Raw genomic sequence first — 22278 nt, forward strand, 5'->3', positions numbered from 1 at the left:
GTTCCTTTTTTCGCCACGTTCATTTAAATCTTGTCGAGCTATAAACATGAATTTTATTGCAAGCAGACCCGCATTTTGCGATTTAAAAAAAATGAATCTTAATATGATTCTCCAAAGCGACCATTTTAGCATAAACATAACAAAAACCTTAACCTTACTTCTGCGATTCTGCGCGAGACCAATCAGCGTTGGTCGGGCGCAGACGCGCGAATTCGCGAGTCTTTTTAAAATCTCAGAAGTAATGTGTGCATTACGCTCTGGAATTGAGGTTGAATTTGTTATTTTTAATTATGGTAACGCGCTTCGATGCGCTACGACTCTACGCTAGTATAAACTGACCCTTGGATTAAGTCGCGGAAGAAAGCTAGTGAGACAATTATAAATCTCCATGTTAAGCGTTCACTGCCAGATAAGACACATAATTACAAGTTTATGTTATTTTTATCTTACTTTGCTACACAAACACACTTGCAAAACATACAAAACTCTGTTTCTATAGAATGTATCTATCAATAGAAATCTTGGGGATAAACTTCAACAAGGTCATTTATTTGCTTATAGTGGAGTCACTTAAGGTTTTCACCTCCGATTTCGTTGAACCTCCATCGATTTTCATGAAAATTGGTGAGCAGGTGGGGGATAACAACAAAAGTGACATAGTGCCAACTTGCGCTTTTGCCCTGGGGGTGCATGCCAACCCTTCTCGGGGGTGAAATATTTTTAAATAAAAAAATAGCAAAAATCGATAAAAAGACAAATTTTAAGCAAAATTTATTCTATAAAGTTTTTGGAATAAATCAATACTTTCTGAGTAATTAAAGATCGAAGATTGTGATTTTTCGAGATAAAACTACATGTTTTAAAACGGTTTTTCCTAAATAACTCAAAAACTATACGTTTTTACGAAAAATATGTTATAACCTAAATTAAAGTTAGTTAGTTTAATAAAAGTGAAATATAGGTGATTATATGTATACTTTCTTTCGGCGAGTACTTTAATCTAAACATTCATACACAAATAACGGAAAATTGATGTATTTTATGACACATACTTCCTGACCACTTTTTAAAGTACTTAAAATTACCTTTCTATTGAGTACTGTAAAAAGTTAATAGCATTAAAATTGAGCAAGTTATGATAAAAATAAGATGACACTTTCGAATTTTTTTGGCAAAAACGAAAAATAAAACGTTCACCATTTCTACAATATCTCAAATTTATGGTTATCCCTAAAGGCTTTTCTTTATTTTAGCATAAGTTATGACCTCAAAAAATTAACCAGCTTTAGAATGCTTTCTTTTGAAAAAAAAGATGATTTCATAAAATTTGAATTTTTCAAATTTTCGTAAATTTCATTTTCTTGTGGATATAACTTTTAAAATATTGGATATTCGTAAAAAAAACATAAAGAACAAAATTTGAGTTCCTTTCCTAAAAAAGCTTTTGGTTTCCTTTTTATTTTTATAGGATGAAAAATAGCCAAGATAGTATAAAGCCTAACTTTTACTGCGATAACCACGTAACCAGCACTTATTAACCCTTTTTATTTTTTAAATTAAGGACTTTAAAAAGGATTTCTTAGCATGATCTTAAAGCTCTTTAAATTACCTTTAAAATGTTTTTTAAATGAACCTGATAACTAAAAAATTAAGGGAGCTATGGTAATAAAACATATAAATTATTTTTTGAAAAAATTTGAAGCAGAGATTTGGTATTCTTAAATTGTAGGAAAACGTCTCAATAGGTACTAAACTAAATACACGTCATGTATGGGTACGTGTATGTGTCTTTTCATGACGGAAAAAGTAAAAGAAATGGTAAACATTTACTGGAAAAAGTGGTGGAGCTTTCGAGGATGACGTGGTCTATTGAATATTTTAGTATATTTTCTAAATTATAACAATTTAAATACCTCCACACCAATTTCGGTGATAGGCAGGAATAATTTTACAGTGCTTAAGTGAGCCTTCTCTCTTCCTTTACTCTCAAAATCCCCACTAGGTTAGTGAGATTCGATAGAAAGGGGATAACCTGCTATTAATTTCAGATCAGTGGGAAAACAAGACAATCCAAAAATAAAAAATCGGCAAAAGTGCAAGTTAGACTCGCGCACGAAGTGTTCCGTACCACAACAAAGCAAAAAATAGGCTGAAAACGCGTTGCCTTTATTGACATCGAGCAAAAGTTGCAGAAAAATAACGTTGGTTGTATGGAAGCCACCTTAAATATTTAATTTAGTTTGTTTTTAGTATTTGTTGTTATAGCGGCAACAGATATACATAATCTGTGAAAATTTCAGAATTCTAGCTATAGCGGTTCTTGAGTTACAGCCTGGAGACACACATACAGATGGACAAACGGACAGACATCGATGTCTTACTAATAGGGTCCCGTCCTTACCCTTTGGGTAACGGCTCAGGTGAGAGCTGTGATGAACTAGAATAAAAATGTGTTTATTTTTTAACCGACTTTAAAATAGGAGGTTATCAATTCGACGCGTATGTATGTGATATTTCCAGAACTGCCCAGTTTTTGTATAAGTTTGTCTATTTCAGTGTCTGAACAAATGTGCAAAATTTCAAATGTATGTTTTTATGTTTGTGTTCGCATATCTCCGGAACTACAAGTCCGATTTAAGTAATTATTTTTTTGTTCTACTGAGTATTATTCAACTTAGGGAACACTGCAAGTTTCACCAAAATCGGTTCAGTAGTTTTTGAGATGAGGCAATTTTAATTCTCAACTTCCTACAATTTTGAAGTTGATTTTATATATTTAAAATACTATTTAATCCATACTAATATTATAAATGCGAAAGTATCTCTGTCTGTCTCGCTTTCACGCCAAAACTACTGAACCGATTGCAATGAAATTTGTACACAGTTATTCTAGAGTCTGAGAAAGGACATAGGCTACATTTTGATGTGGGAATTTTCCCATGGAAATAAGATATTTATCTTATTTCCATGAAAATATCGATGAAAATTAATTCGCATTGCGCGTGGCCAGCGCTCATCCCGGGGGTCCTGGGTTCGAGTTCCGCAGGCAGAACAAAAAGTTTTCAATGTTCCTGGGTCTTGGATGTGTATTAAAATAATATTTCAAAACTCTTAAATGTATTAATTTATGTATAATATTATAAAAAATCCAGAAATATATCGATGCAATGAACATTTTAGTTCTAATACGATTCAACAGATGGCGTTTTATTTTTTACTTTATTGTAACATAGAACTAATTATACTTATTAGTTAATATGTTTTTGTTTATAGTTTTTAATACGTTAGAATATATGTTTAATAATATTATCACTTGGTATAATAATAATCAATCTATCTTATCTTATAGAACTCTTACTGCATTTCTAATATATGTGACAAGTTGACAACAGAAGGCGCTCTAAAATAAAGAAGTTCGAGTGTACCGTGTTGGCCTATATTCCATCCAGAAAATATATCAATGCAATCAACATTTTAATTCTAATATATGAAAACAGATGGCGTTTTATTTTTTACTTTATTATTGTAACAGAACTAATCATACCTACTTTAATATATAATATTGTTTTTATTCATAACTAGCTGTTGACCGCGACTTCGTCCGCGTGGACTTTAGTTTATAGCGCGCGGTGTCAACAAAATTTGTGTCAAATTTAAAAACTTTTTAAAACCCCGGTAAGTGGTACCCCTCTTAGGACCGCGCTACACCGGAATGGCAGCGCTGAAAGTGCTCGCCTCGCCGCTGCCATTCCGGTGTAGCCCGGCCCTTAATTAATCAAAATACCCAAAAACAGCTGTGCAGTGTGCACATAATCTATACTAATATTATAAATGCGAAAGTATCTCTGTCCTTCTGTCTGTCTGCCAGTCTCGCTTTCACGCCAAACGCCAAAAGTATCTCTGTCTGTCTGTCTGTCTGTCAGTCTCGCTTTCACGCCAAACGCCAAAACTACCGAACCGATTGTAATGAAATTTTGTATACAGATAGTCTGAAGCCTGAGAAAGGACATAGGCTACTTTTTTACTGGAAAAAAGGGTTGTAAAGGGGTGAAAATGCGTAAATTTGTTCAAATTAAGTGCGTCTTCTACATCGCGCTGACGCTTGCTCAAAAGTCTTCCTATAAGACGTGGTATCATCTTACATTTAAGTTTCGATTTTTTTCGATTGTTATATCTATTCTACGGTATTAAATAACTCAGTACTTTATCTGTGCAGTGACGTAACCTTAAATCTATCAATGATAAATAGTTTATGGGTAAAGTTGTGTAATTGGAGGGCTAAATAAGCTTTAAAATTTGGCATAAAATATAAAGTTTAATATAAAAAAATGAAATACTTATTGTGTGCACACTGCACAGCTGTATTGATTTAAGGGGTACCAGGGTTTTTTTATAAAAGCTTTTGACACCAAAATTACAAAATAAAAAAGTTAGAACTATTATTAAGACCAGCCATAGTTTTTAAGGATGTAAAAATTCGCAATAATTATAATTTTAATACATACTTAGTAAATAAGATTTTACTTCTCTCGTGTACAATAATTTAATAGGCTTAAGTTTTTTAACCAATTGTTTTAGAGTGATTTTCCATCAAGAGAGTAGTTTGTAAGTGTTGAAATTTCAACCAAAAATTATATCACAAACTAGATGATGTCCGCAACTCCGTTGCGCCAAAACTCGTTTATCACGCGGGAACCGTACATTTTCCTGGGACAAAAAGTATTCTATGTCCTTTCCCGGGAGTTAAAACTATCTCCATACCAAATTTCTGCAAAATATGTTCAGCGGTTTGGGCGTGAAGAGGTAACAGACAGACAGACGGACAGACAGACAGACGCACTTTCGCATTTATAATATTGGTATGGATATGAAACAAACCCTGTATGTAATATTTAGAAACTCAGAAATACAAAAAATGATTTTTTCATAGTTTTTCATTTAAGGGGTGGTTGTTAAAAGGGTTAAAATTTATTAGAATCATAAATCAGGCAAAAAATATTGAAAAAACGTTTATTTTATCTAATTAAACACACATGCTAAAGCCAGAATGGTTAGATTTGCAATTTTTCTCCTTTTTGAAAAAGGGGTGAATTTCACCCCTAAAATGCAAAAAGCGCAATACGAGCGTATGTCACTTTTGAAGTAGAGGGTAAAACATACTCAATTCCAAAATTTCATTCAAATCGATGGAGGTTCAACGAAATCGGAGGTTGTGCCTGATTTTTGCCTTCATTAACTGTACTATTACTGTTTTTTATCTGTATCAGACAGCGCATTGTTCATAAGTGCATGTTAGCAATAACACTTGTATGCAAATGCATTAGCAAACAATGGACGTTAAATCATAAATGTTATGAGTTATCGCCTCAATATCATAATTAATAAACACATTAACAAGAACAAATCTTTTGTTTATAATGGTCCAATTTTGATACGAAATTGCCATTAAAATCGTGTTTTAAATGTCCTCGATTCGATCAAAATAAATATGTATGACTGTACATAATTTTGCAATAAAACAATTGTACTAAAGAAAATAAGATTACAATTATTGAAAGTTAAAACACAAAGTGATGCAAATCGTTTTAATTTTTCCTCTGGATATTACCTACATCTTTTGTGGCTTTTCTCAGCCTATCAAATAAGTAACAATATAAATATTATGATTTTGCAATAGAATGATTATTATACTTACTTAAGAAAATAAGATTGAACTGACTTATCGTACAACTGGTTGTGTTTTATACCAATCCCCAATTTTGGATAGTAATTATGATGACGAGGTTATAATATAGATTATGTGTATGTGTATGTATAATAATTATGTGTTTGGCTTTAAACATTTATGATTTAATTATTAACTTACCTGTTGCAGGAGCTGGTTGAGCAGCACCAGAGTCTGCGGAGCGAGGGGCTGGTTGAGTATCTGGTGGTTGAGGTAGCCTGCAGACACCGCCATCTGGATCTGCTGCACCAGCATGCGCAGCTGAGCCGTGCTAGGTTGACCACTGTTGCTTGTTCCGCTGTTGAGTGGAAGTCAATTGATTGGTTTCTTTGGAATATTTATAGGAAGATGTTGAATTTGAATATATGTGTCTCGTCACACTAATAAAGGTATGTATACAATGTTTTGCAATGTTTTGTACCTGTTTGATACATTGGTAAATTCGTTAGAGACAAAGAGAAAACATTTATAGCATATTTATTGTGTAACTTTTTTAATAGCATTTTTTTACTTTAAATAAAGACAGGCATAATTTTTTGATAGGAGTGGCCCAATGAGGATTGGTATTACGTATTAATGTTTGGGGAATTAACTTTTTGCATCATGTTTGTGATAGCCTTATTCTTGACATTGCATGTGCCATTGAGGAGAGTGAATTGACAGACCAACTTCATATGGTGGGATCATGTCAATTCAAATGTTAATTGTGATCCGTCAGCTGGGTTTGACATAACAAGACCAAACTAAATAGGTCCCCCATCTGCCTAGGAATCGACTTCTCTGATACTACTCTACAAATGGTAAGCTAACCTGTTGGGGTTATACGAGGGGTGGTGTTGCACGGAGGGCGGGGGCGGGGGGTTGAGCAGCTTCTGGACGACAGCTGGCGACACCGCCGGCACGCTGGGCTGCGGGAACGGCCCGTGGTGCGGGAAGTGCTCGTCGCGCCGCCATCCGTCTCCGCGCGCCGCCGCCAGCAGCTCTAGAGCCTCTTCAGCGTTCATGTCCCGGCTGCGAAGAGCCGCCTCGGCCTCCTCCTTCTTGTAGCCGAGCTCGACTAGGTACCTATGTAAAATAAGTCATGTGTTTAGACATCAAAGTAATGTAAATTATAGATTGTATGTAAATTTGATTAAATATACATAATTATATTTAATCAAATTTACTTGATTAAAATTTAAATATAATCTTGATCGTAACTGACTCGTAAACACACCTGAACTGTTTGCTGTTCCACACCATCTCCTTGGTCCACTGCTTGCCGAGCCCGCCCATCTGGGGCGGCTTGGGTCCACCCCACTCGTTGATGTCGTCGGGCCAGCCGCCGGTGGGTCCGGAGGGCTTGGGTTTCTGCATATTCCACATGCCGGGGCCGGCCGCGTCGGGCCAGGCGGGCACGTCGCGGTCGGGCCAGCCGGGCGTGTGCGGCTCCTCCCACGAGCCGTTGCGCTGGGAGTGGCTCCATACGGCGTCGGGCTTGGTCGGCGTCGGCGGCATCCGCTGCGGCGCCGGCGGGCCCTGCGGCGCGCGCATGCCGCTGATGCCACGCTGCGCCCACAACGACGTGCCGTCGTCGAAGCCACCGCCGGCGCGTCGTGCGGCGGGTGGGGACGGTTCCTCCCATCCAGTAGCCTTGATGCCGTCTTTGGGACCCTGTGTGAAAAAACACAAAGTTTGAATTGGAGTAGTAATTTAATTAACAGAGCATAATTGATAACTAAATAAAACCGCAAGAAAACAAACCGCAGCATGATAAGATATTGTTCACCACAACTTCCCTAATCCCTAGTAACAGTGTCACTATTTTATGCAATATTATGTGTCTAAAAATATAGATAGTCTACACTCTACTGTTTTTAATGCATACCTGTGATCCCCACTGGTTGACGGCGCCCGGTGGCATCATCTTGTTGGGTCCGGCCGTGTGCTGGTGCTGGCTCCACATATCGCCGTTGAGGCGGCCGGAGATGCCGCCGCGCAGGTCGTGTCGGGGGTCGGCCGCCTGGCGCGGATCGGCGGAGCGGTGCGGGTCGAGGCGGGGGTCGGCGGGCCGGTGCGGCTCGCCCCACGCGTTCCAGTCGTCCTTCTTCGTGACGCCCCACTGCTGCGTGTGCTGCGGCGGGCCGGCGGGCCACTGCTGCGGCGGCGGCGGGCCGTTCCACACGTTGGCGGAGTCCGCGGCGTCGTCGTCCTCGCCCCACGTGCCGCCGATGTTGGTGGTGGGGGTGTGGCCCCACGGGGTCTTGGCGGCGGGCTGCGGCGGGGGTTGCCCGCCGTTCCTCAGGTTGGCCTCCCACAGGTCGGTTCCCAGGAACGCTCCATTGTTGACGTTCGGCTTCCAGGCCGGTGGACCCCCTGCCGCCGGCTCCACCTTGGATCCCGGCTCCGGAGACCCGGGCACGTCCCAGTTGGTGTCTTGATTCACATGTTGCTAAAACATTAAAATACATCAGCCTTTCCCAAAGTGGGCGATAACGCCTCCTTGTCTAAAAGGTCTAAAGGGGGGGGGCGGTGTGGGACCCAGAAATAAATAGGGGCGTAAAGTAGAGGCTGGGGTGTGATTTACTTCATCTGGATGCATTTTAAATTGTAACAAGGGTGGCACTAAAACATAATATTTTCTCAAAGTGGGCAGTAGACAAAATAAGTTTGGGAACCCCTGAAATACATTTATGACATTATCAATGCCTAATAGTCTAAGATCCCACCGCAAAACTGTGCAGGTATCGAGTACACGCTTTAAACCACATTTTTACAAATATTTATGATTAGGAGAACATATTTCTACTGGGGTGCCAGTCCAAATGTGGCCGCAAATATTTAAAAAAAAAATTATTTTATTTTAATATTATTATTAAATATTAAATTGCACATTGGACAAAAGAATGTGTGAAAAATTCAAGTCCTTACCTCTTGCCGTTATTGATATAGAGCGAAAAAGGCCGAAAAAATCACGTTTGTTGTATGGGAGCCCCCCTTAAATATTAATTTTATTTTGTTTTCAGTATTTGTTGTTATAGCGGCAACAGATATACACAATGTGTGAAAATTTCAGCTCTTTAGCTATTACCGTTCTTGAGTTACAGCCTGGAGACAGACAGACAGACAGACGGACAGACAGACGGACAGACAGACGGACAGACAGGCGGACATACAGGCGGACAGACATCGAAGTCTCAGTAACAGGGTCCCGTTTTTACCCTTTGGGTACGGAACCCTAAAAATCCGGTGTGCCGTTGGGCACCCGGCCGCAACTCTGTCGTAAGTGTGAACACTGAACAGGGCTTGCACCATGAAACTGTTTTGAGACTCACACAATCGGACGATAATGCCGCGTCATACTCTAACAAACGTGAAATGACGTCGTTAGAGCATGGCGCAGCATTCTCGTCCGATTGTTTGAGTCTCAAAACAGTTTCGTAGTAGGCCTACACACCATTCCGATACATTGTTGCATCCATAACGTATAATGTATATTGATCTTTTATATTATATCAAATGGAAGCATATTTTCCTCTTATTATTATAATATAGGTGTGCCTCATTAAAACTGGCCGCAAATAAGGGGTGCCGGCTGTCAAACATGGCAAACTATTCTGGATAGCGAAATAATGACATATTGGTACGTCATTTGGGCGTGTATCAGATGCTAATTGGTTTCAACTAACCAACTGCTACATATTTTATGATAATTAATAATTTTTTATTACATCGTAAGTTCGTAATTATGAATGAATGGTAAATAAGATGAAAATGAAGTTCTGTTTTCTGTGTAACAAAAACGGCAACGTACTGGACTTTGTAGATACATCATTCAAGAACACATATGTCATACACGTACACACCCTAAAGTATTATCACTTATTTTTGTTACATCCTGTATAAAAAATGCAAGTATGTAAAAATGTATGTATGTCAAAAAATGAGAGGATTTCAACAAAACCACATTTTTTGACATAGTTCATATTATGAATATTTATTCTTTATGTAACAAACTATTAAACACTTGAATAAACTTTTAAATTCTTTTGGAGTATTAATTTATTTGGCCGTTTTTAGGGTTCCGTATCCAAAGGGTAAAAACGGGACCCTATTACTAAGACTTCGTTGTCTGTCCGTCTGTCCATCTGTCCGTCTGTCTTTATGTCTCCAGGGTGTAACTAAAGAATGGTAATAGCTAGAGAGACGAAATTTTTAGATTATGTATAGATTATGTTGCCGCATAACAACAAATACTAAAAATAAAATAAAATTTATATTCAAGGGGTAGTCCCATACAATTAACGTGATTTTTTGACCTATTTCGCTCTATGTCAATAATGGCAACAGATAGGCACTTGAAAATTTCATTAAATCTTCAATTAAATGTGCAACTTAATTATCAGTAATACAATCAAAGTAAAATTAAAATATAAGGGCGGCTCCCATACAAAAAACACAAATGTTGGCCTAATTTTGCTCTATAATATGTAGTACGGAACCCTTTGTGCGCGAGTCCGACTCGCACTTGGCTGATTATTACTATTGTTTGAACTGATGGTTAAGTACACTAACATAATGTACTATTATATTACTATCCTCGTTAGACCCGTAATGTTACGCGCTAGCTCCCTTTTCCTCAACTTTCGATAGTTTGCCATCTTCGACAGCCGGCACCCCTTATTTGCGGCCAGATTTAATTAGGCACACCTATATCATTATTATAAGAAGAAAATAAGCTACCATTTGATATATAAAAGATCAATATACGTTATGGATGCAAAAATGTATCGGAATGGTACCTGTTCATACCTGGTTACGACAGAGTTGCGGCCGGGTGCCCAACGGCACACCGGATTTTTCTAAATCTATATACTCATCGCCGTGAAATGAACCATGTTTGCTTTCAATACCTGATGAATACATTTTATCCCGCCAACTCAATGTTTTAAATTTTTTTTTTAATATTTGCGGCCATATTTGGACTGGCACCCCAGTAGAAATATGTTCTCCTAATCATAAATATTTGTAAAAATGTGGTTTTAAGCGTGTACTCGATACCTGCACAGTTTTGCAGTCGTATCTCGTACTATAAGTAAACAAGTAAAACTAAAAATAAAAGAAAACTAAAATTATAAAAATTTGTTTTTGTTAACAAAAGTAAATCAGGATTATGTTCATAAGTAAACGGCTACAGTTAATAATAAAACTCATTGATAAGCAAGTTATCATATTACATATTGTGATTGTTATTATATTGATAACTCAGCTTAAATAAAATTGATGCAAAAACATGAGTAACCTTACTTTAACAAAATATGTTTATCAGTTAAAATTTTAATATGTCACATGTAACCATTATTATTTAAACAGCCATTTACACTCATTTTACTATTAAATAACAAATGTTAGTAATTTTTGATAGAGACTTGTTATAGTTTTAAGATTTTCAGACATATTTTATTTCAATACTTACACCACCCCAACCGTCTTGACTAAACAAGGCCTCCCTCATGGAGCTCAGCTGCTCAATCTTGGCCGAAGATGTGTTATTCACACTCCCATTGCCGTTGGCAGTGGATGGGCCGTTGGCGTTCACCGCATTCAAAGGGTTGCTCCCTCCACCATTTCCATTTGCAGAGCCATTGGATCCTATGAACAGACATCTTATATATAAAAATGGATTTTCAAATGTGTTAGTCGTGCTAAAACTCGAAAACGGCTGAACCCGATTAGGCTGATTTTAGTCTTAAAATGTTCGTAGAAGTCCAGGGAAGGTTTTAAAGTGACACGAAGTTCACCGGGACAGCTAGTATAAAATATATTCTTCATTTTGATTTATTTTTAAAACTGGCCAAAAAATTCTAGCTAAACCACGTATATTAGTAGTACCAAGCTAAACCAAATTAGAATATTAATTACTATCACATTTTGTTTTATATTCAATACAAGACATTTAAATTGGAAGCATCAGCCTATCATACTGAGCTTTGCTTACATTTAGTGCAAAATGATTTGAAACAAAATAATTTTCAAGGACAATTTTTTTTATAATAATTTTAAATACTGCCTTATAGATTTTTACGTTAAGTGTTGTAGGAGCGGAACAATGACACAGTTTACGTAAAAGCTGACGAATTAGTATTCATTATGCAAAGTTGTAGATTTCATTCCTTTATTTAGATCAGCACTCACTTGTTTGTCCAAACAAGTATAACTTTGTGCATATTATACCTGTTTTGTCTAGTATCAAGTTAGGAAAATAATTGCTTAGTTGACAAAGTAATAAGTAGACCAATCAATAAAATGTACTATTGAATATCAAGCAAGGACAAAGTTTACCCCCTCTCCCTTCTCATAGTTAAGCCCCATCTAAATTAAAAAATAGAATATTTATATGGAATATAAGCTTCAATATCAAATTGATTAAAAGGTAGACCAACATAATTTGTTTGGGTTGTGACCAAATCACATAGGCTCTAAGGGTGAAGCCAAACAAGCAAACTTTGGCTGGCAGAAATTCTGCTGCATTCAGTTTCATACAAAAGTCCTGTTTGATGAGTGATGAATTTTGTGAGTCATGATTTGTATGAAAAAATATATTTACGCGACCGAAATTCTGCGACTCACGACTCACAAAATTACGCTCGTTTGGCTTCACCCCAAGAGTATATTATGTTAAGTATACTTACCATTGCTTGGAGGTGCATTGTTGTTGGATTGTGCGTTTGGCATGTTCTGTGAGTTGCCCTGCCAATTCTGGGAGGCTCCACTGGTTGGTGGGATCTGATTGCTACTCCCTTTGTTGCTGTTCACTGTGAACAAAGACATTTTTAGTAAATTTTTTTTAAAATCTTACACTGGCTTTTAGTTAGGGATTATGGGTGATTTTTTTTGTGTGAAGAAAAAATTATTATTGGACAAAAACAAAAGAAACTGTTTGATGATAGAATTTGAGATTATAATAGTATGTATAACGAAAATTTCAGATACTTACAACAAAAAATATATGATTGCTATAAGATCACAAGTCAAAACCAGAAGTTTATGAGATTTTTTCTGTACAAATGGTATCATCCCCTACCTAATACCAAGATGGAAAGGCATAAAATATCTAAGGTACGATAATACCAAAGGCATAATATTTCTTGCCAAGTAGACAACAAGAATTATTATTGTTTGAACTTTAGACAAAAGAAAAAAGAATGTGCGCTTTTATAATTCTGGGCGTCACGTTATCGTGGAATTCAAATTCAAAATTCAAATTCAAAATTTATTTATTTGCCAAGAATATGGTACAGTCAGTACAGAAAGCCGACTTCCACGATAAAACGTTGCGTACGTTAAAAGGATTCCACACCACCATTTTTCCATACTAACGTTGTTTCCTCCCTGGATAATGCCGGTAGAGTTATGATTTTTTTCCTGAATATCTATGGCCGCTATTAGCATGTCCCTATGTTTTCTTTTTTTTCATAATTTTATTATAAAAAAAGATAAGGACGTCCAAAAACCTAAAAAAATGGCCAGATTTTCCTCTGTGTTCAAACACCTAGAAAACAAAACTGGCTAAAATATACAAAAAAAGGAAAACATAGGAACAAAGCTCAAGCCTTGCTTTAATTCTTAATGAAAAAAGTACTTAAATCGGTTAAGTTTTGGAGAAGGAATCAGCGGACAACGAATCGAAGATTTTTTGTTCTTTTATTAGAACTTTTGTCGTGTTGTCTCTATCGCGCTCTGCGGTGGGAGACTTGAGATTGGTGAGACAGCAATACATTTTCAAATACCTATTTTCAATTTCTCTCGCCCCTGGTGTATCCTCTTAAATCCTCTTTTGATTTTACGCACCGCGGATGTTTTGTGCGGTTCATAAAAAGTTATCGTCGAAGGGAATTTAAAGCGTCTTCATATATTTCCATACATTTTACTTCCCTATGTTATCGTTTTCCACGATATTACCGCCACGTCCAAAATTACAAAACAATTAATTACAACCATAAAGTTAATATACCTAGTGGAATAGAGCAACAATCTCGAATTGTCAAAGGAAACCGAAATTGGTTTTCATCTGTGTGAAAAATGTGTATGTATACACTTACACAAACATGATTAAACATGAATTCTATGATATTAAATTGTCAACGTGCAGCACGTGCCGACTGGAGGTTAAAAAAAAGAGTGCTGCTGTCATGTATCACACATCTCTTTTTACCACACAGTGTTACTGATAATGACATCTCTCTTGCTCAGGCCTTTGTTTCTCTATTTTGCTAGGTATATTAACTTTATGATTACAACTTACTGTCAGCTTGTGATGTAGGCGGCCTTTGAGTGCTGTTCCACTGAGTATTGTTTGTACTATTAGATTGGGAGCTAGAATTGCCACCCCAGTTGCCTGCTGCAAAAAAAATAATGAAAATGGAACAAATTAAAAAAAACAATGCCAATTTTTCCATCATACAGTTTTTAAATTCTTGTTCTATATTTTATGCAAAGGTATTTTAAGATTTTCCTTTAAGTGTGAATAATTATTATGCAAAGTCGGTTTTGTCCTTTTTGGTACAAAACAAGTTATTTTTTGCTCTAGTATACATTGTACAACTAAACAAGAATGCAGTCATGACATAGTTTGGTAAGTTTCCATACTTGAAGCCTGAAGGAATCTTATTAGACTGCTCTTATTAAAAGAAACAAGAATTGATTAAAATAACATTTCTGGATCATAAAAAAATTGATGCAAAGTATCATATTGTATAATTCAAAGACAAAGTAAAAATGTAGCAATTAAATGTCTTCTTATAACTTGAAAAATAATGAATTTGGCTAATTTGTGCGTTAAAATAATAAAATTGAGTTCACATGTTTTATATTAAGGGTTTTTTTTGTAAAATAAGGGAACAGAACGTTTGACAGATTGGTTTGGACAAGTTTTAAATAAAAATACTTACCATTATTAGAAGCAGGTGGGCTACCCCAGCCACTTGCAGCATTGAGAGAGCTCTCTCCTCCTCCACAAAGCCTCATCCGGCGCGGGACTCCCCACGAGTCCACTTCCGAGCATTTTGCCATATCCTTGATTATTCTTTCCTCCTTTTGTATCATATCCAGCATTCCGTCGAACGTGAGATCACCGTTTGCGAAGGTTTTCAATACTGGTAAACTCTTCTTGTTACCAACTTCCAAAACATTATTGTCATGGTGTGTTCTTTGATTGTCGTCATTTATCATTTGAGTGTTCATTTCACATAACATATCATGAGCAGACTTTTCGTTTAGTAATTGCGTCTTTTCTGTGCAAGGCTCATCTCGTATAACATAAACTGAAGATTTAAAAGCGTAATCAGACTTGTTCATATATTCTGGCGCTTCAGACACCATCTTATAGTTTAATTTAAAGCTACAGAAATACGGGTCACTGTATGGGATACCCTGGACTGTTATGGCGTTAATAGTTAAAGGAATGCTGTAGTTCGGCATGTCGCCAATCATTTGGTTTTGTTGGATACTATCAACAATTTCTACATTATAAATATTATTATCTACCATTTTTACACTAACTCGCTGACTCTCATTCTTCTCGACTCGCTTAAAAGCACCAAATTTATTTGTGTTCACCGACATAGAGGTGAAGTGATTACATTGCATTGGTTCGGTAACAGTATTAATATTGGAGTAACAATTATCCTTAATTAGACATGGAACACATAATATTACAGAAACTTTAGACATCAGACAATTATATTATAAATAGAATAATTTTCTACAATATCCACCTAGTATTATGTTTATTTTCACAGATTGCATATTGTTTCATTAAAGACTAAGTAACAATGGTTCGTAGTGATGCAGTCAAAAAGCAGGTAGCAGTGTTTAGTGCCTCTGTGGCAGAGGACCAGGTGAGATCACCACTGAAGCTGTCGTGGATACGCCTCTAGCCCCGTTTGGCCCAGCCCTTGAAACAAAACACCAGTGTCAACTCAGAATGTAGCTTCATAACTTATTACTGCAGGCTGTTCAGATATATTTTACTTATGAATGGACCCTTGTGTTTTAGCATAAGGAACACCCTTATGAAAATTGAAGTAAAATAGCTCCTAACAGTATTGAAAAGCTATTAGCAATAGAACAAATTATCGTTTGAATATGAATGGTGACATTTAACCTAAAACTAGGCTTACCTTATAGGACGGACGACAGGCTGAGCTGTATATCACAGATAATGCGGGCTCGGCAGATCCGTCAAGCAGCTTGGCAGTCGGCTCGTATCGTTTCACTTTTCTGCACCAAACACATTACATTTTTCCAACACAATAGGCATAATAGGAAGCTACCGCAAATCAATACAGGGACATCAAAACTGCTATTGTTTGAGGTTACCTCAAGGACAGTCGTAGAATTATAATTGTATCGAGAAAATGTCCAGGTACATGATAAGTCCAGCTTAACGTGATATTGCGTCGCGGCGATCGTTCATATTCGCACAGAATCTACGCGGTCCGCGAGTGGATTTGAGCACTGCACGATGAATCTTAATTCACGACGCAAAATGTCGATTTCTGCACTTTTGATTCCCTCTATTGGTATTGAGCAAAATCACTTTTTTCGCACCAGGTTACATTATGTGCCTAGGGTGTGGATACATTTATATATTTCGGCCTTGAGACTCTATGTTGAATATCTACGGAGTCGAACACATCCATGTAATATGTATATTTATATATTTATCTATATCAACTATCTACACATAGAGTGAAAGTTTATCGCGACCTACACCGAATATAACGATTACTATAAACAAATATATATTGCTTCGATGAACTGAGTTCATAAATCATACAATTCGAGTAAATTTACAATAAATATCACACTTTTGCACGAGAAAATACAAAAAATTCTTACGTGACACGAACGAGCGCAACGGTGTTATATTACTAGATAGAATGAGATAGCAAATTCTGCTATACTGACATTCCATTTAGTAGAGTGAGAAAAAAGAAACGCTTGAGAAAGCGATGCCATAAATGATAAAAGTGTCGTACCACGTTATAAATGCTAATTTTTGAGAAAAAACTGATCTTACCTTTATTTTTAATGTACTTGGCACATTAACTGCGTAGATTTATATAAAATCACATATCCAAACCCCAGAGAATACAGCTTCGACGGCTGGATGGAATGATTTCGTCGTCGGGGTTCTCACGATGAGTTACGAAACCGATCGTATTGAAAAGGAGCGCTAGCCCATTGTAAATCCATAGTCACGACGCAATTTCATTATAGTCGGACTATACCAATTTTATTATAATGTTGTGCCGTGTACGGCTGTACGGCTGTACCTATTGGACTTGATGCTATACCTACTATAATACCTACCTACTATTATAATACTATACAATATATATACTGTACAAGACATACATACCTACCCTAATACCGTAGCTTAGGCCCTAACTGCAGTCTGCGCTAGTATAAATTGACCCTAAGCCGCTTAGGGTCAATTTATACTAGCGCAGACTGCAGAGTCAAAGCGAAGCGAATTCCCAAAAACTGAAAACAGAAAATTCAACCTTAACTCCAGAGCGTAACGCATACATTACTTCTGCGAGGCCAATTAGCGTTGGTCGGGCGCATCGACGCGAATTCGCGCGGATGCGCGCGCCTTTTTAAATTCTTTGGAGTCAGGAGTAATAAAGTGCGTTTTAACGCTTTGGTTACTTTAAGGTTGGATATTTTTTTATGAGGTAAGGGGGCAAACGGGTCACCTGATGGAAAGCAACTTCCGTCGCCCATGGACACTCGCAGCATCAGAAGAGCTGCAGGTGCGTTGCCGGCCTTTTAAGAGAGAATAGGGTAACAGCACAGTATAGCAATATGACAATATATGTAATAGGTAGGGTTGTTGAGGAAGTGATTATGAGGAAGAGGAGGAGGAAGAGGAATTTTCACGCGCAAATTTAGAGGATGCGGATGAGGAAGAGGATATTTTTGAGGAAGAGGATGCGGATGAGGAAGCGGAAGAGGAAGCGGATGAGGAAGAGGATGATAGGAAATTATAAATACTAGCGGACCCAACCCAAAAGTCTTTGTTCTGTCTGTACATAACTAGGTACATACATTACACAAAAATTAATTAAAAGGGCATTTTCCAGTGGACCAAACTATGAATCTGAACCATTCTCACACACACAATAAAGAATCATCAAAATTGGTCCAGCAATTAAGGAGGAGTCCAGTAACATATACAACGGCTTTATACAGCCGTAGTGAGACCGATTACCGCATATTATGGCTGCGTAGTGTGTCAAAAAAAGGCTGAACAAGTAAACTGTCGCAAAAATCTGAACAGCGTCCAGAGACTGACATGCCTAATAATCACGGGTGCGCTTTCGTCAATACCCACCGCTTCCCTCGAGGCCCTGATCAACCTAACTCCGCTTCCTCTGCTTGTTCAGATGGAGGCTAGAAAGGCCAGGGCCAGGACGGCGGGCAGGACAAATTAATTTCCCATTTAGACAGCTGGAACAGTCTCTTCGTGAATCACCCATCATGGACATGCAATCAGACGCCATGATCAAGGTGCATAGCTTTTCGAAGCAATATCAGGTTCTTATACCTGCCAGGGAGGACTAGAAAGGAAATATCCCAATTAATATTCGCGCTAGCGATATAGTTTGGTTCACGGATGGATCAAGGAAAGAACCGTGCGGGAGCCGGATTCTACGGGGGCAAGCCACCAAGAGGCAAACATGCCAGTTTGGGGGAGTTTGCGACCATGTTTCAGGCTGAGGTCTTCGCAATCATCGGTTGCTTACTAGAAAACCTAGAGATGGCACTAGTTAACAAAAATATTTTTTATCTTCTCTGATAGTCAATCTGCACTTAAAGCACTGACTGCTGCAGAAGTTTCATCGAAATTGGTTCTGGAATGCATTGAGACGTTGAACATGCTAGGGAGCGACAATACAGTAACGTCCCCGGCAACGAAACCGCAGACGAACTGGCTAGGCTTGGGGCCGAGAGTCTCATATATGGCCCAGAATCGGTCTGCGGAATATCTCCCAGTACTACAAAGCAAGTGCTCGAGGAATGGGTTCGCGAACTAAGCAGAAAGCAATGGGTTGAGTCCCAGGCCTTGAACACTCCAAGGCACTAATTGCTGGCTCTGTCAAAAATAGAGCTCACCATGGGTAGGAATCAATTAAGAATCCTTACCAGAAGCCTAACTGGGCACTGCAAGCTCAATAAGCACCTTAACAGAATAGGTGTTAGTAGCTTAACGACTTGCAGATTCTGCGAGGAGGAGGATGAGACACCTATACACCTTCTCCTTGACTGTCCTGCTCTACTACAGAGCAGGAACAGGCACCTTGGTCGCTACGAATACTCATCCACAGAGGAAATTCGTGGCACCAACCATAACCACATCGTTCAATTTATGAGCAGCGAAGGAGTCACAATAGATGACCTGCCTTCAGCAATAAAAAAAACATACACAACACACGCACACAAAAAAAGATGAGTAAATAATAGAATTCTCTGGCTCTGGCGTGTGCATTGCCATGATTGGATACGCGACGCGCATGCGCAGTGAAATTCCTCATAAATTCCTCTTAAATTTTGAGGAAGCGATAGCGGAAGAGGATTTTTTTTTTTTTTTATTTATGAGGATGCGGTAACGGTTGAGGAACCCAAAATATTGCGGAACTTCCTCATTATGAGGAAGCGGAAGAGGAATCCTCAGCAACCCTATAATAGGGTAGGGTAGGGATGGATGGGAAGGGAATAGGGGAGGGGATTGGGCCTCCGGTAAACTCACTCACTAGGCGAAACACAGCGCAAGCGCTGTTTCACGCCGGTTTTCTGTGAGAACGTGGTATTTCTCCGGTCGAGACGGCCCATTCGTGCCGAAGCATGGCTCTCCCACGTCTTATTCCCATTAATGTTATAAGTATTCAGTTTTAATAATTCGCTTCCATGCGCTTCGACTCTGCGCTAGTATAATATCCTTAGGAATCAACGAATCTTAGATGGATGATTGGTCTCGCGCTCGCGGTCGAGCGCGTGCGCGAGACCAATCATTTATCTAAGCAACGAATACTATACTCACAAGGAGTTAGGATTAGGACTTACGAATAGAACTACACTGTACATATTTATTACCTACTCTATAACTGTACATTACTGTGACGTTTGTGTGACGTTAATTTAATATTATTGTTCTTAGAGCGCTTCTTACAGACGAACGGCACGTGTCGGCGGCACGCGTCGGCGGCACGCGTCGGCTGCAGTCGACGGCACGTGTCGGCGGCAGTCGACGGCAGCCGTCGACAGTTTATCACGCTTGCAGTTGTGTTGTGACTTGTGAGTTGTGACCTTATTTTCATGTTCTGAGGTTGTGACGTACCGCGTAAAGGTAAGCGTCCAGCATAGATAATACAATAATTATATTATATTGGCGTCCACCTCAGAACACTTCTTAAAATCTGTGGCGTCCACTCTACAAATATATACTAGTAATCTGTGGCGTCCACACTCCACAGGTCGGTATCGTACGCAACGGACGTCTCGCAGCAAAATGGATATTTTTGAAGTGAAAACTTCTTTAGCGGCGTTGAGCACTTTTGTGGGATGGGTAAAAACCATAAAGTTAATATAGTATATTAACTTTATGGTACAAACTACTGATGATATACTCAAACCAGATATGTTACCACCGCGCGCGTTGTGAAGCTTCAAATACGGCCCAATTGGGCCGTCTGTTGTTTAGTCTGCATCGAGCGCAGTCACGAACGTGCCGCGTCTTGTCTTACCTAAATAAATTGAAAATGACGTCGTGCGTGTTTCGAAAATGTACCAATTATGACTCGAAAGTAAACAAAACACATGGAATCTCTTACCACATGTCTTGATTGCAATAAATACCTCGATTATTTACATTTTCAATTATTTTTTCGAACAATCTCGAAAAATCGAATTTTCGTCATAGCTCAGGCGAAGAAAGAGACAGCGATACGATTCGACGTTTAAAAATAGAACTGTCTCTTTTATGTAAATGGTTTTTCGTATCTTTTGTTTCACTTATCTGTCAAATTTGTCAATGTCTGCAATTTTGAATTTGAAAATTGTTCGGAAGAGATTTAAGCCGGAAAATAGTATGGACGTAACATATCTGTTTAAGTAGAATATCATTGGTACAAACTGTGAAACTCGCGTCAGATTCTCGTGCTGATCGAAAAACCGTAAGACGGTTGGAGACTAGTGTGTAGTGTAGTTACACATCGAAATCGATTAATTGAACAAGTGAAAAAGTAAAACCCAAATCAGATCAATACTTTTATTATACACGAACACTTTGGTAACTAATTATTACACTTTGTCAGTTCGACGTTTGGAACAGTAATGACCGCGCCAATATGGCGACTATCCTATTTATACCTTTCGGATATAAATCATTTAAATATAACAGTTTTAGAACTACCTTATAAATATTTGATAAAAATTTAAAATAATATCTAGACTTTACAATCAATAATTAAGCTTAACATTTCGTTTGACTGTTGGCAATCAAATTAACATTTGAGAATTAAACTGAGTAAATAAAATATTGATCATGATTGTAAACAATTATTATTTAAACAATTTCTAACATTCGGCCATCCTGAATCAATGCCTGGCCTCAGGCAGAAGAGAAAAAAAAATGTTTAGTTACTTTCTTATTATACTATTTACTTATAAGAGACTGACAATATAATATTTTATAATATAGTATGCAAGCACACTAACATTTTAACAGGTTGATATTTATGAGAAACTAACAATATAATATTTTATAATATAATATGCAAGCACACTAACATTTAACAGATTGACTATTTATGAGAAACTAACAATATAATATTTTATTATAATTATTATTATGCAAGCACACTAACATTTTAACAGATTGTATAAATGTTTATTTTATTTTCGGCCATCCTATTATGATTATTGAATGACCCCATTCAATTTTGATTAACATTACAATATTCATTTCACTTCATTTTGAATATTTTTAGCACTATATTATTTTCTTGATAGTTTCACTTCATTTTGTAGCTTTCTTCACACTGCACTCTATTATTTAATTAGCACTTTATAATTTCACTTCACTTTGTGGTTCACTTAACTCTGAGCTAATTTTCGCATATACAAAACGCACTTTTCTAGGAAATCACTAGAACAGGCTGCAGGCATAGCAATATAGCACACACGGGGTGCAACGGGGTCGTAGGCCGCACCACCACGTACCAACACGGGGTGTAGCGGCATTGTAGCAAGCTGGTGTAGCGTACACACACAGGGTGTACCGAAGTTGTAAGCCACACTACCGCGTACATACACAAGATGTATTGGCCTTGCAGCAATGGATGTAGCGTACACACACAGGGTGTACCGAAGTTGTAAACCACACTGCCGCTTACACGCACAGGGTGTTTCGGCCTTGCAGCAATAGATGTAATGTACACGCACAAGGTGTACTAAATCGTGAGCCACACTACCGCGTACACGCACAGGGTGTTTCGGCCTTGCAG

General features: G+C 38.0%; 1 protein-coding gene across 5 annotated transcripts in view; it reads right to left on the bottom strand.

Annotated features, from left to right (window-relative positions):
• Positions 1-16931, bottom strand: part of LOC121732478 (protein Gawky) — a 29467-nt gene extending 12536 nt beyond the window's left edge. The window contains exons 1-11 of one of the 5 annotated variants that reach the window (XM_042122366.1): positions 16788-16930; positions 15886-15985; positions 15481-15659; positions 14656-15027; positions 14010-14105; positions 12397-12519; positions 11181-11356; positions 7593-8156; positions 6942-7378; positions 6536-6790; positions 5867-6023 (exon numbers count right to left, since the gene is read on the bottom strand). In XM_042122366.1, the coding sequence (XP_041978300.1) occupies positions 5867-6023; positions 6536-6790; positions 6942-7378; positions 7593-8156; positions 11181-11356; positions 12397-12519; positions 14010-14105; positions 14656-15027; positions 15481-15511 (2211 nt within the window). In that variant the 5' untranslated portion in view covers positions 15512-15659; positions 15886-15985; positions 16788-16930. Of the gene's footprint in view, positions 1-5866; positions 6024-6535; positions 6791-6941; positions 7379-7592; positions 8157-11180; positions 11357-12396; positions 12520-14009; positions 14106-14655; positions 15660-15885; positions 15986-16084; positions 16559-16606; positions 16642-16787 lie in introns of those variants that run through there. The other 4 variants (XM_042122365.1, XM_042122362.1, XM_042122364.1 and 1 more) reach the window with 4 other exon arrangements.
• Between the last annotated feature and the right edge of the window lie 5347 nt (positions 16932-22278).

Source organism: Aricia agestis, chromosome 12 (assembly GCF_905147365.1).
Source record: "Aricia agestis chromosome 12, ilAriAges1.1, whole genome shotgun sequence".
Lineage (NCBI taxonomy): Eukaryota > Metazoa > Arthropoda > Insecta > Lepidoptera > Lycaenidae > Aricia > Aricia agestis.